Source organism: Akebia trifoliata, chromosome 8 (assembly GCF_017979445.1).
Source record: "Akebia trifoliata isolate Shusen 1 chromosome 8, ASM1797944v1, whole genome shotgun sequence".
Taxonomy (NCBI): domain Eukaryota; kingdom Viridiplantae; phylum Streptophyta; class Magnoliopsida; order Ranunculales; family Lardizabalaceae; genus Akebia; species Akebia trifoliata.
In genome coordinates, this window is record NC_141382.1 from 47,638,679 (window position 1) to 47,652,370 (window position 13,692).

Below are 13,692 nucleotides of genomic sequence, written 5' to 3' on the forward strand. Positions count from 1 at the left end.
AAATGCTTTTCTTAAAAACATATATGATTCTTATTCACTTTCATGTCAAAATGTGCGATATAAGGTCCAATCTTGAGGTCACTTCAGCATTATTCTTAAAAGTTTACCTCTGATGTCATACAGATTTATGATCATTTTGCACCATACGATCGTTACAAAGATCTTGATCCAATTACTTCATCCTAATCAATTAACGGTTGTAAGATAATTGATACCCAAAGTACAGAGTCCTTTTACCTTCTAATTGATATTAATTTAAAATTTTAAAACACACACACATTAGCCAACATTTCAAACTTAAGTAGAGAAAGTAGATAGATAAAAATCTTATGTTTGCTAGCTGTTGTTTGTCAATCAGAATCAAAATGCAACATTTTCTATTCAAACAAAAAGCTAAAACCCCAAATTTTATATTATAATAATGACTTGGAAGAACGCGTCCAAGAGAAAATATTCTCTATCCTTATATAACATCAGAATTTTGATGTATCCCTTCAAAAATGCCATTTTTCGAACCCAACTATTAATGGATTGTGTCCAGATTGGATTATGGTCCGATCAAATCCTTATAGAATCTATATGATTCTCATCCTAGAGATCCAAACTTGTTGTACTGGAATTGATTTCAGAGTTTCGGGTTTGATCCGATCATCGATTGCCTTGATCATGAAAAGATTAATCAAGTTGATATTAATATGATGGATAGAAATCATTAATTTGGCCATTTATCTTAGAAGTCACCAAAGATTTTTGATTCAGCATTAAGGAATCTAGTGCACTAAATATATGCCACGTGGAGCATTGAGTGTGTACTTCAAAACTATGAAGTTTCTATAAGACAGCAAATAGTTTCTCAATTTCAAAGTTCCAAGTTCCAACTCAGACTCCGTTCGCTCCTTCTTCCCCACACATCTTTCATCTCTTCCTCCATTTCTTCTCCTTTTAAAACCCTCTACACCTTCTCCTCTAAAACACTAAAGTCTCTCACAAAAACCATAAACAAATACAGAAATGACAGATCACTCCTCTTTCACCTCTTGCTTTCATCCCACTCGCTCTATCTCCACCGATCTCCAACCACGAGAAGCGGTGGCGCCGCCCATCTCCAACAACCCAAATCTAACCACCTGTCTCTACCACACACAGCTCGGTCTCGCCACTCTCACATGGTGCCGCCACGTCATCGGTCGCTCTCTCTACATAGATCTTCGCTTCGATGAAAACGACAACGTTTCTTCCTCTTTTGCTCTTCACATGAAACCCTTTCTCTTTTGGAGGAAACAGGGCTCCAAGAAATTCCATCTCAAGAACACCAAAACAAAGATCGAAGTGTATTGGGATCTCACCAAAGCTAAATTCGTCTCAGGTCCTGAACCCAAATCTGATTTTTACGTCGCCGTAGTTGTTGATGGAGAGATGGTACTTTTAGTTGGTGATTCTCACAACGAAGCTTACAATCGAACGAAAACTCGGAAGCTGAAGAGAATCCAAGATTTGATTTTGAGGAGAGAACATGTGTTTGGTACCAAAGTTTATAACACAAAAGCGAATTTTGGAGGTAAAATTAGGGATATTTCGATTGATTGTAGTGTCGATGATGAACCTAGACTCTGTTTTAGTGTGGATAGTAAAAGGGTTTTGCAGATTAAGCAATTGAAGTGGAAATTTAGAGGGAATGAGAGGATTGAAGTTGATGGGATCCCGATTCAGGTCTCATGGGATGTGTTTAATTGGTTGTTTGACGATGTGGAAGATGGACACGCCCTGTTTATGTTCAAATTTGAGAAAATTGGGTTTGAAGATAAAGCAGGGGAGGTGGAGTTGAATGAGAAGAAGAATGTATGTGGTGGGTACTTTGGGATGAATGGGTTTGAGAGGAAGAAATTGAAGAAGAGTTCGTTTAAGACAAGGAGTTCCTCGTCTTCATCGATGTCGTCTGCTTCGTCTGCTTGTAGTTCTTCAGTGATGGAGTGGGAGAGTATGGAGGAGACTGAGTTGCAGAACCAGTCTGGGTTTTCTTTACTGGTTTATGCTTGGAGGTGCTAAAGATTAATAGATTTATGATTATGTTTTGTGTCCTTTATTTTACACAACACTAACCCATTTTTTCATGAATATAGATTCCAATAAATATTTGATTGATAGATAAATTATCCAACACTTCGTTCTCTTATGAAATTTTCTTTTTTGTTCTTCTTGATTTTGATTTTGAGTACTGTGTTCTATTAGTTGAGTTACGTTGTTATGGATTGAATAATTGGTATAAAAAACAAAGAGAATCATTGATTCTTGTTCTTGAGTTCTCGTGGATTATAGTGTTGGATTTTGAATAATTGGTGTTATTAGAAAATAAGCATTTCTTCTTCTTCTTCAATTCTATTGTATTTGAGTTTTAGATTAAATAATTGGTGTGAGAAAAGAAAAACCTAAGAGAAGTAGTTTTTTTTCTTAAGATATTGTGGGTTTAATTTAGAGGGAAAAAGAGACAGAAATTTTTAAAAAACATGCACAAATATTGTTAAAATTTCCATTTCAATACTATTGTTCATTTTAATTCTCAAAACATGCCTGAACATGAGGTAACGAGATCACAAGTATTTATTCTAATTTTAAAGAGATGTTCATCTTGATAAAAATTAAAACATGAAGTAGGGAGATCATAAGTGACGATCTTGTTGATAAAAAAAATTAAAGTTACGATCAGTATTTTTTGAAAATTGAGAGATCATTGTTATTTATTTTTAAAGTTATGATCAGTATTTTTTTGAAAATTAAAATGAACAGTGTGTTGGAATGAGAATTTTCCCATATTTAACACATGAAATTGAATTTGTCAAATATAAAAGAAAAACTTGTTTGTGAATTTGAGTTTTACTTTCAAGGGTTTTGATTGTATTGCCCTATTAGTTTTGTTTTGATTTGATTGGAATCCAGAGTGATTGTAGACTCGTGATTCTATATTTTAATTTCAGAAATGTTGACCAATAAGAGAGAGAGAGAGAGAGAGGCATGTGATGTGAGATGGGGGGGCACTTTTAAAAATATAGAAGAAAGTCTAAAAAATGAATAGATACCGTCAGATTGGTGGGCCTGAAAAAAGAAGAAGATTGATAGGTGTTGATATCTGTCTCGGTACATGGAGAAGAGTGGGGCAGATGTTTTTGGGAATAGTTGGATGTACTTTGGATCTCGTTATTGTTCTCCATTTATTTGGCACGGAAAGTGATGAAATGAACCCACTCTTAGCTTAGCTGGTGCTGTGAATTCAGCTAGAATCTTGGACCAGGCCCAGGCCTAGGCTTGTCTTACTTAAACTGGAAGCAATCAGAACCCCAATGTGCCTTGGTCTCTTAAATGACCATGATACCCTTGTAATTAAATAAATAAAATTATTAGGTGAGATAGTCATTGAGATACCCTATCTTTTCAATCTGATGTATATCCCATTGACTCGGTCTCTCTCATTATACTATTGAAAATTATCCAAATACCCTCCTAACCTTCAACATTTATTCATAAACCCTTGATATTAAGTAGATATATCAAGATTTTCTATAAGAGGTTAGGATAAGGTTGAATAAGTAAAAAAATAATATTTTATCTTAGATAATGACAAGCTTGAAGATGATAGATATTGGGAGAAAGAGAAAGGGTTCTTGACCAGATGTTGAACATGAGGATAGTTAAGTCTTTTTCATTAATCTTCTAGAGTATACCAAAGTCAAGGTGTATGACATCAATTTGAAAACATATGGGTATCTCAAATATCAATCAAAATGTGGAGAGGTATATCTAAATCACCCAAAATATTATGAGGATGGGGTGGTAGGAAGGTGACAGTTCATCTTTATCCCTCTCTTAGCTAAAAGTGTCTTAAAAGGCTTAAATTTTATAATAAATGTTTCAGGTTGGATTTTAGTATCTAATTAATTAATTAATTAATTAAATTTATATATATAATGAGAATAAATTCCAATGTTTGGATACTTTATGACCCTAAATGATCCTATTTGTATCAAAATCATATGAGACATTTATCCATACTTAATTGGATCCTTCTCATCATCAAAATCTTAACCAAAAAATTTAAGATTGGATCCTTCAAATCTTATCTTCAAAGTTTCGTGCTGGTTGAAAATGTTTCGGTGAAACATTGATCTTAGGAAATTGAATATTTTGAATAATCTTAGAATGTATCAAAGTATTTTCTCTTGACCAAAATATTGTATCGAAACATTGCGCAAAACCCTAAACCCTAACTTTTTCCCACCTCAGGAAATGTTTCGAAACAAAATCAAATAATAAATTTCCAAACGGTTTCCATTCATTTCATATAAATAAGCTCATCTGATTGACTTAAGCTGTGTTCTACGATATCACCTAGTGATTGACAGGTACATATAGATCAATAAACTAGCTAGCACATCGTTGAATCGTAGTATCATAATAAGTTACTACTATAGCATCTGATCATTCTCTTAAAATTACTAGTAATTATTTTAGAGAGTTGCTATTAGCACCCTAACTTTCACTTATTACACCCCAATTTCTAAAATTATTTATCACACCCCCAAAAATTAAAGATTAAAACACACCATTCAAACATTACAAGGTTTTGGATGAAATTATTATCTCAATATGTCAAAACATCATAATACTCGTTCAAACAATTTCAATTCCCCTCACGAGATATCCTTGTTTGTTGATGCTCTTCCCCAAAAGATTAGTAAATTGTAAAGGAGGATGCCTCTAGGTCTTGTACTTAAGGTTGTAACCCTTTGGTTCGAATCAATCTGGTCTGCGGGTGTGCCTTTACCCCCCCTCCCATTACCTTCCAAAAATATAAAAAACAATTTCTATAAGTTTTATAATTATGATTTGATTCATATAAAATCTTAAACCCAAAAAGTAGAAATCCGAAAAAAAAAAAAAAAAAAAAATAGAGTTTCTATTGGTAACCAACTTTTACTTATTCTCAACAATTTTCTTATTTTCTTTATTTTTAATGGGGTGTAATAAGTAATAGTTGGGGTGCCAATAGCACATCTCTTATTTTAGGAGAGTGATCAGTAGTACACTAACTGCTTTTGTTTGTTTAGTTGACAAAGTTGAGCTACCCATACCAAATTATTCATGGTAGGTTAGGAAATATTTAATCATTCTCACTCAAATCTGAAAACATGGGTTTTTATCACTCAGCTTCCTTATTAATGTGATATATTAGAAATCCCTCCTTAGATTGATAAAAATTAGAGTTACCTCCCTTAGTCTCAGATGATTAACATAAAATGACCTAAATGGACCTGTCTTGTCCACTACTAAAAATCAATCATCTTCAACTTCTTCAATAAATTATTTTTTACCTATTCAACCATTAATCAGTCAACTTGCTGTATTACGAGTTGACTCAATAATTCAATAAAATATATTAAACTACCTATTATTTTAAAGATATTTTAAAACTTTAATATTAAAACTTATATTTATTTACTGTTTTACTACCTAAAAGAACATGAAACATAAGAGATATAGGTCGGCCAATTTTCCAATTCAAATGGGCAGATTTTCCACACTGCTTCTATGACTTTTCCATTCAACTAGATATATTTAACTTTTCAAACTTGTACAACAATGTTGTGTGCGAGATCAAATGGACTACTATATCACAATTAATATTTTAGTGGAATGTTTTTCCTTTAATGTTGCAGAGTTAGATATCAATAGATCATTCCTTTAAATATGACTAGGGTTGTCGATGAGTGGATTCAGACTGGGCTCGATTGAGCTTTAACCGAGCCCTAGAGAAGTGGACTTCCACCTATACTAATCCTATACACCTATCAAGTCTAAGTCAAATAAATATTTGGACCAAATAAAATGACAAGAATTCAATTTTGGGTGAATTACTATTTGGTGAGTTGAAAATGAGTTATTTATGATTCCGACTAATTGTTCATTTTAATTATTAAAATATGAATAATCACATTTTCGTTAAAAAATAATAATAATAATTCAAAATGATTATAAATTCAACTATTTTAAAGTGACTATTTCGCAAGTTTAAAGTTACTATTTCCAATTAGTCACTTTAAAATTACAAAATAGTCATTTTAAAAACCTTTGAATTCGTTATCGTTCACATTTTGATAAATAAAATGAATAATAAGTTAGAATTGTAAATTCATCAAAAGTTTATCACTTTTTCATAAATATTCCTTCAATTTTTATATAATTAGAATTCGACGAAATCTTTTTCTAATATGACCTTTGGTCTATACAAGCTCAATGGAGGACTTAATGATTAATCTGAGTTTTAGATCTATGCCTTTCATAGTGAAATAGTTCAAAACTTTTTTTTTTTTTTTTTAAAGAGAAAAAAAAAAATGGATAAGGCATGCTTAGGTGAGTCAACAAAGGAAATCTTCAAGAAAGATATTAGTGGTGTCTCTTTTAATAGGTCTTTTTTCTTTTTCTAGGGTTTATCATGCTCTCTTGCTAAGATTGAATGAATGAAGCCTATTAAATGTTTGAAAGGTGGGTTGTTCGTAAGGTTCAGAGAAATAGTATTCGTGGTTATTTAGGGTGTACTTAGTCAGGTCAGGCCGGCACATATGACTTTTATAGGGGTTAATTTGTTAAGCACCAAATTAAAGTGGGCATAACGATATTGTCTATCAAGCACACCAACTCTGTGGGGGGACACACAACAAATGCAGTGGGAGTGGGACCTATCATTTGATGGATCTTAAAGCATATTCTCTATTTTTATCTGTTACAATAAATAATTTTAATAAGATTCTCACTTGAATATTGGAATATCTTTTGTAGATATTTCACAAATGTCTCAATCATGAAGAAAGCGAAAAGCAACTTTTTGAACTAGTGCAGAACTTTCCCCACATCAAGATGTACATTTGAGGAACTTAATATTGATATTTATAAAGTCATACGGCATCATGAGAATGATAATTTTTCTTTTCTGACACGATTATGTGTCACTTTGAGATAAGTATAAGTCTGAATAAATATTAATTTAAGATTTCAACTTAATAAAAATAATTCCAACGCAAATAAGCATATCTATTAAGTATTTTATTGTGAAGAGTAATTTTGCCTAATCAAATTAAAGGGTCTCCATTTCAACTATAGGATCCAAAATGATTCTCCACAAATTTAGTTACAGTAAAATATTTTACAACTGTCTCATTTTTTTTTACTGTCAACAATTAGAGGGAGACTCATTCTCTTCTTTTGCCTCTCTAACTTTTTCTCTCCAGAATATTTTGAAGTAGCGAACCCCAATCCAAGTGCATTGGAATGATTTTGAATTACTCTACCTCTGTAAAGTTGTAGTTGGGAGATGATATAGAACCAAAGCCTGAGTGCGTTAAAGTTGTTAAAAAAAGAAAAGAAATAAATAAATGAAGAGGATCAATTAGTTTTTGTTTAAAAGTTTATTTGATCAAATGATTATGATAATTTTCTAATCCACGCATTGTGACCATTCATTTACCATTGTTGAGAGAAGAAGTCCCTTTTCTCTATTTTCCTCTTGCTTTTATAGGGTGAGGTTTGTTCCAATACTCCTATCCCTTTCGTGCTCCTAGCTTTCTAACATCCTTCAAAGTTGATGTGGTTTGTGCCTTGGCACTCAAGGGCGATGTGGTGTAGAAGGATGTTTCCCACATCCTATGACTCAATCCATTTATTCCCCATTCTTCTTAATTCTTTTATTACTAACTCGCTTCTTTATTTCTTTTTGGTTATCTAAGAAATATTTTATATAATAAAAAAATGTACTTATATTTCTTTGTTAATATAATATGCATCATAATCGAAACACTTAGAAATGAATTTGAAAATAAAATAGTAATGTATTCAAAGAAAATCGTTGAGTTAAGTTGGTTTATAGTATTTAGTATTATACATGTGAAGCTATTGAAAAAATTATTATTTAGTTAGTTTTGTACAATAAATATAAACCAATTATTTATTGTAGAGACTTATATATATATATTATATATATATATATATATATATATATTCTATATTATTATCTATTGTAATAGGTTAAAACTTGAAATTTGATTGTGTGGATTTGAAGATTATAAATATGCAAGGACTGTCTTAATTTTAGTATTTAATATTATATTATTTATTTAAAAATATCGTACATGTGAGGCTTACGTTTTACATCTTGAGGCATTGGCCAGTTGAATGTCTTGCCTCACGCCTTAGAATGAAATTCATTCTACACGTATCTTCATTGGAATTTGGACATGGTTGTGTATAGTGCCTTCGTGATAACTCAAAACATTATACCCTTCAATTAAAATATCCCAAGCACCCAGATTTCTTTGCCCTTGGGAGTTTGCTATTAGTTTTTAGGTACATCTTAAGGTCCTATTTCCTTCCTTAAATTCATAGAAAGCCAAGACGCCCAATGTTACAAGGGTGTATAATAGAGTTCAGGTAATAAGAATTGTTGCCACATGAGAAGTTAGATTTCTTAATCAATCTATATATTCTTATATAGAATAAATGTATCCGATGCACCCCAACTCTATGGTATTACCACGTACAGACTTAAAAAACTTAGCAAGCTAAGCATATTCGCCGTGACAAACACAGATCCATGATCATCACTAGGAATTACTTAAGTTACATTCTATTGTCCAAGGAACCAATGTCCAGAATGGTAAAAGTGAACAAGGGATTCCCCACGGAATGACTTCTTGAAGTCTTTGTAGGACATTAGAAAAGTCCATTACTTAAGAGGTAGGTATCTTTAGGAAATAAGTCAAGGGATGACTTCTTGCAGGGGTGGAATTAGGATTTTATTATAGTGGGGGCAAACTATAATTAATGGTACACTTGAAAAACTTGGAAATAAATAGTTTTAGGGAGAAATTCAAAGATTTTTGATAGGAAATTGAAGAAAAGACTATTTAAATCTTTTCAAATTAGTCCATAAGAAGGTCCAATCAAGAGACAATGTCATCTTGAAAAATTATAGGGGGGCTAGTGGGGAAAAATTGGAAGGGGGTGATGGGGTGGGGGTAAATAAGGAGGGAGATGAGTGAGTGGCGGCAAATGAGGTATGTATTTAATTGAAAATACAAGATTGTCTCAAAGTGTGTGTGGGGGGAGGGGGCAATTGCCCCCCACAAACTCCTTTCTAGCTCTGCCTTGATTGCTAGCTTCACTTCTCAAAAATATTTTTTGAATTTGAAATATCATTTGGTGCACAGTCAACTTTCGGGTTCTTGTAGAAGTTATAGTATAAAAAGCAAGCCATAAGGTGAAGTTGCCTGGACCAATTTTGAATTCCAACTTAACTCTTCATACCACTCAATGTTTTTTAGAATTTTAAATGAATGAGTAATAAGGGCACAAAAGTTATTCTCATGAGCTCAACGCATGTCACAGTCATGCCCAACAATCCATGCGTTGCAATCATAATTCCTATAGAAGTTGGGTAAACATTTAGGTTGTCATTGTTGCCTCCAAACTCAACCCCTCCACAGTCATAATGCTTGCACATGTATAGACTTCAAAGAGAGTAGAGAGAAATTACAAGGTAGGTTTGGAAATTTTCAAGGTTCAACTCTTGAATTGAGTAATCTGTCCCTGCTCTTCTTATAGTCAATTCACTTCAAATATACATCCTTATTTCTTGTTTTTTTTATCAGGAGGCCTATTTTTAATTTGGTGCCGACAGAATATGAAATCAATGTCTTATCATAAACATATTTTCAAATTGAAATGAGAAACCTTTACCTTATTTATTTTTCTTCTTATTTATTGCTGGTGAGCTTGTTTTTAATGAGTTGAGTATCTTAGTAGTAACGGGATTTGAAGCCTGGACTCTTGTATCTTCCCCTAAAGATTTTACCAGCTAACTAGCTGGGACTTGCAATGACAGGCCTTTCCATAGACCTCTTTTTGGTAAGTTGTTGTCAATTTACCTGATTACAGTGTATTTTTTATATAAAAAAATTTCCCTACCTCTCATCTTATGCCCTAAGCATACGAGATGCCTTCTAATCAGGGAATTTAATATATCCGTGAGCATACTCTCAAATCTCGACTCTATGCCTTTCATTAGAGACTAGATTGTTTGCTCACAGACCAACACCGTTTTGGCATGTGACGTTGATGATGTAAGTAATAAGAAGGAAATTTCTTTCTTGCCCACACATCCTGTCCATAAATCTTTATTTTTAGATTTCAAACCTTAAAAAGTATTGTGAGATCCACCTGAGTTATTATATTAGCAATCAAACATCACAACCTTTTAGATTTTAAGAAAAAAATCATGGTAATAATTTTTTCAAACTTGATCAATGGTATTGAAATTGAACGGCTACCAAGCACCTAAATTTAAAATTAAAATACAACAGTGAAAAATATTTTGATTTTGATTTTTATGTTTTGAAATTCATAGAATTTCATTCTCTACTATTGGATCATATTTTTGAATGTGATAAAATGATCTTATAAGAAAATTTTGACTTTTTTACGGTGGACAAGAAAGAAAATATCTTATTATTGTTTATATCATCAAAACCACGTGTCAAAACGGTATTGGACTGAGAGCGAAAAACCACTCTTAAAGAATAACACTCAAGGACTAAAATTAGGATGCCCCTTGAAGTCTAGGTAAACATCCTACTTTAGAAATATGACCAGGATAACGATGTTTAGACCTTGGACTGAATTTTGAGAGGATGTATCTGGCAGGACATGCATCCAACTTAGATTATATATATATATATATATGGGAAATGTTCAACACCCTAAGCTTTACCCTACACTTTAAAAGCACTTCAAATTGAAAGCAGGACGCCGCTAAATGAGACCTTGATTACGTGCCCTAGACAATGAGTAGATGTAGAGTCAAACCTGCATTATTAAATCTTACTCATAACCCTTGTGGCGGAATTGCTCTCGTTATCAAACCATATTCTAATGCTTTGAGAGTTGATCCTTTTCAAAGTTAGATTCCCAAATTATTGGATTTCTGCTCTCAAAAATTAAAAATTCTCTCCACTAAGAACCCTTTTCCATTCATCTTGCTAAATACATTTTTTTCCTCAAAAATCCTCACATGTTCAAAGCCAATGATTATAAATCCCAATTGACTCAATGACAATTTTGATATGCATTACTTCCTCAAGGGCACACCCTCACGTACCTAGTGCATGTGAGTTGCGGGCATTGCATGTGCCCCAAGATTAATTCTTGGACAAAATCATGATTTATGGATTGGGTAAAACCCAGATTCGAGCTTGATCCACTGTCTACAGCGATATTCATTTATTAAAAAAAAAATGATAATAATAAAATATTTGTGTTACTGCAAATTAAAAGGGAAAAATGGTGCAGTGTAGAGTAAAACATTAAAATTGTCAAATTGAATAAAAAATTATACTTATCAAATTCATCAAAAAGCTTCATAGATATTAAAAAAATTCAAAGGTTAAAAATATATTAAATATTTATTATTGAAAAATAATAATATTGATCAAAACCTTTATGATTACAATGAATTTTCAGCTAATTGGTGCTTGAGATATTGATAGATTAGCAAACTTTGTGTGTTACTAATCAAACCATGGATATGTGACAGTTGAAAAATAATATAGATTAAAAAACAATAGTGAACAACATGATTCTCTTCTTAAAAGTACAACTTAATTTAATAAAATTTGATTCACTTTCTTAGAGATAGTATTATTTTAAAATTGCAAAAGAGAAGATGATATTATTTTAATACGAGAAAAGAAATGGTAAAAGAATACAGAAATTTTACATGAAATATTAAAAGTATGATAAGAGTTTAAGAATTACAACTCCAATGTAAAAGTCTATCACAGTCTTTCTCTTGTGTAGATGAGATGAAGATCAATTAGATCATCAGAAAACATGAAAGATTTCAGAGAAAAAGAATTCTAATCAAGATAAATACAACTGCAAAATTTATCAAGCAGGAGAGTTGGCCAACTGTTAGCATTTAAAGATTTAGAATTGAAGAAAAACTAGAAGGGACAGAGAGGGCATTGTTCGTTTCTTCTTCTATTTTTGGGAATCTTAAAAACCCTAACAATCAATCGATCTCGAGTCTCGACCGCCATTAAAGCTCCAAGCACGAAGGTGAAGCGAATAGCAAAGGCGAAGGAGGAGGAGGACGTTTGTGTCTATTATTACTTCTAATTCGACAACAATCAGCAGAAGATGATGATGATGAAGAAGAAGAGATGAACCTACTTGAATGGCTCCTCAATTTCTTCTTTTCTTCTTCGCGAACCCTATCTTGCAATCTACGATTCTGAATCTTCGTCTCATGTAGCTCCTCCGGAAGAACACAAAAACACAACAAACCTTGAATCCAATCCCCCAAAACAAACAATCAAACACAAATTATCAAACAGTTGGAGAGATTCGAACATGAAATCGATGGATCGGATTCTTACCGATTTTGGCGAGTCGATTAACCCAACGAGGAATCCGTTTCCCTGTCATTCTGAGACACGCGTCCTTGCAGAAATGGTTACAGTTCTTAGTTATGAGATTGTAAGTGTTCCCTGTATATTCTTCCGCGAGCTTCTCCATGAACGATCTGACCTCTTTGGGACTTAGATCTGTTCTTCCAATCAAAATCGATTTCCGAAACGAGAATCCAGTGCATTGTTTCGGTTCTCCTTCGAAGATCCCTGTCGTAGGGAGATCATGCGCACCGAAAGCGTATTCAACGCCATAAACTAGGAGAAAAAAAAAACCAAAAAAGAAATAAATCAGACACCTGCTTTACCGGATCTGAATCTTAAACACAGATTAACAAGAGAATCGTTAATAAAAATGTAAAATTGATCCTCTAATGAAACTCTCTAATTTCTAATAAGTTTTCCTTAGGGTTTGTACAGCAATCAAACGGTAGATCTGGTGCCTAATCGACTAGATTGAAGAAGAATATAAGCGAAATTTATTCACACAAATAATAAAAAAAATTGAAGATAATTCTAACCTTGAACGCCGGAATGATAGACTCCAAGGCCGAGCCAATACGCGTAGCCATTAATGGGAGTGAGATCGTAGACATTGAGATATACAGGAACTGATCCAGTTTTTCTCTTGCTGGAGAAGACTCTTCTCAACATTTTTCGAAGATTTGAGAAGAGAAATGCTTCACATGAAGCGCGATCTCGAAGACAGATTCATTCAAAATGTCTCTAGAATAAAAACCAGATCACTCGATCGAAGAGAAAGAAAAAGAGAGAAAAGAAGAAGAAGAAGAAGATATTTCGATGTGATTTGTCTTCTTGTCTGTTTTCGTTTGTTTAATGTTTCTTTTTTTTTTTTTTTTTTTTTTATCTTAGAAGAATCTCTCTTTCTCTTTCTCTGATTCTTCCGGCACCCGAAAGCGCCCTCTCTTCCCTCATCTTCCAGGCCCGCCCCATCTTTTATATGAATTATTAATGTGGACGAAGCTTTCAGCTTTTTTTTTTTTACTAAAATAAAAACTACGAAAATACCTAGTCTCTTATTTTTTTAAAAAATTTCTGGCTTATCCTGAAATTCGTGGCGGTTGCCCAAATCATTCAATTTAATAACAATAATGTACAATGACGTTGGACACTGAGTATCCAACAAACATGGAGATGGACCAAAGAAATACTTGTTTTCTTTGCC

The 13,692-nt window shown here is 32.8% G+C and overlaps 2 protein-coding genes across 2 annotated transcripts; one reads left to right on the forward strand and one right to left on the reverse strand.

Moving 5' to 3' along the window:
• Positions 1-888: 888 nt before the first annotated feature.
• Positions 889-2,290, forward strand: LOC147397327 (uncharacterized). The gene has a single exon (XM_086452903.1). It carries the CDS (start codon positions 1,012-1,014, stop codon positions 2,044-2,046), a length of 1,035 nt encoding a protein of 344 aa, XP_086309029.1. The 5' UTR covers positions 889-1,011; the 3' UTR covers positions 2,047-2,290.
• Positions 2,291-11,793: 9,503 nt separating this feature from the next.
• Positions 11,794-13,394, reverse strand: LOC147397328 (deSI-like protein At4g17486). Its single transcript, XM_086452904.1, has 3 exons — positions 13,028-13,394; positions 12,477-12,764; positions 11,794-12,384 (listed from the first exon to the last, which is right to left on the reverse strand). The coding sequence occupies exons 1-3, from the start codon at positions 13,158-13,160 to the stop codon at positions 12,137-12,139; spliced, it is 669 nt and encodes a 222-aa protein (XP_086309030.1). The 5' UTR covers positions 13,161-13,394; the 3' UTR covers positions 11,794-12,136.
• Positions 13,395-13,692: the final 298 nt, after the last annotated feature.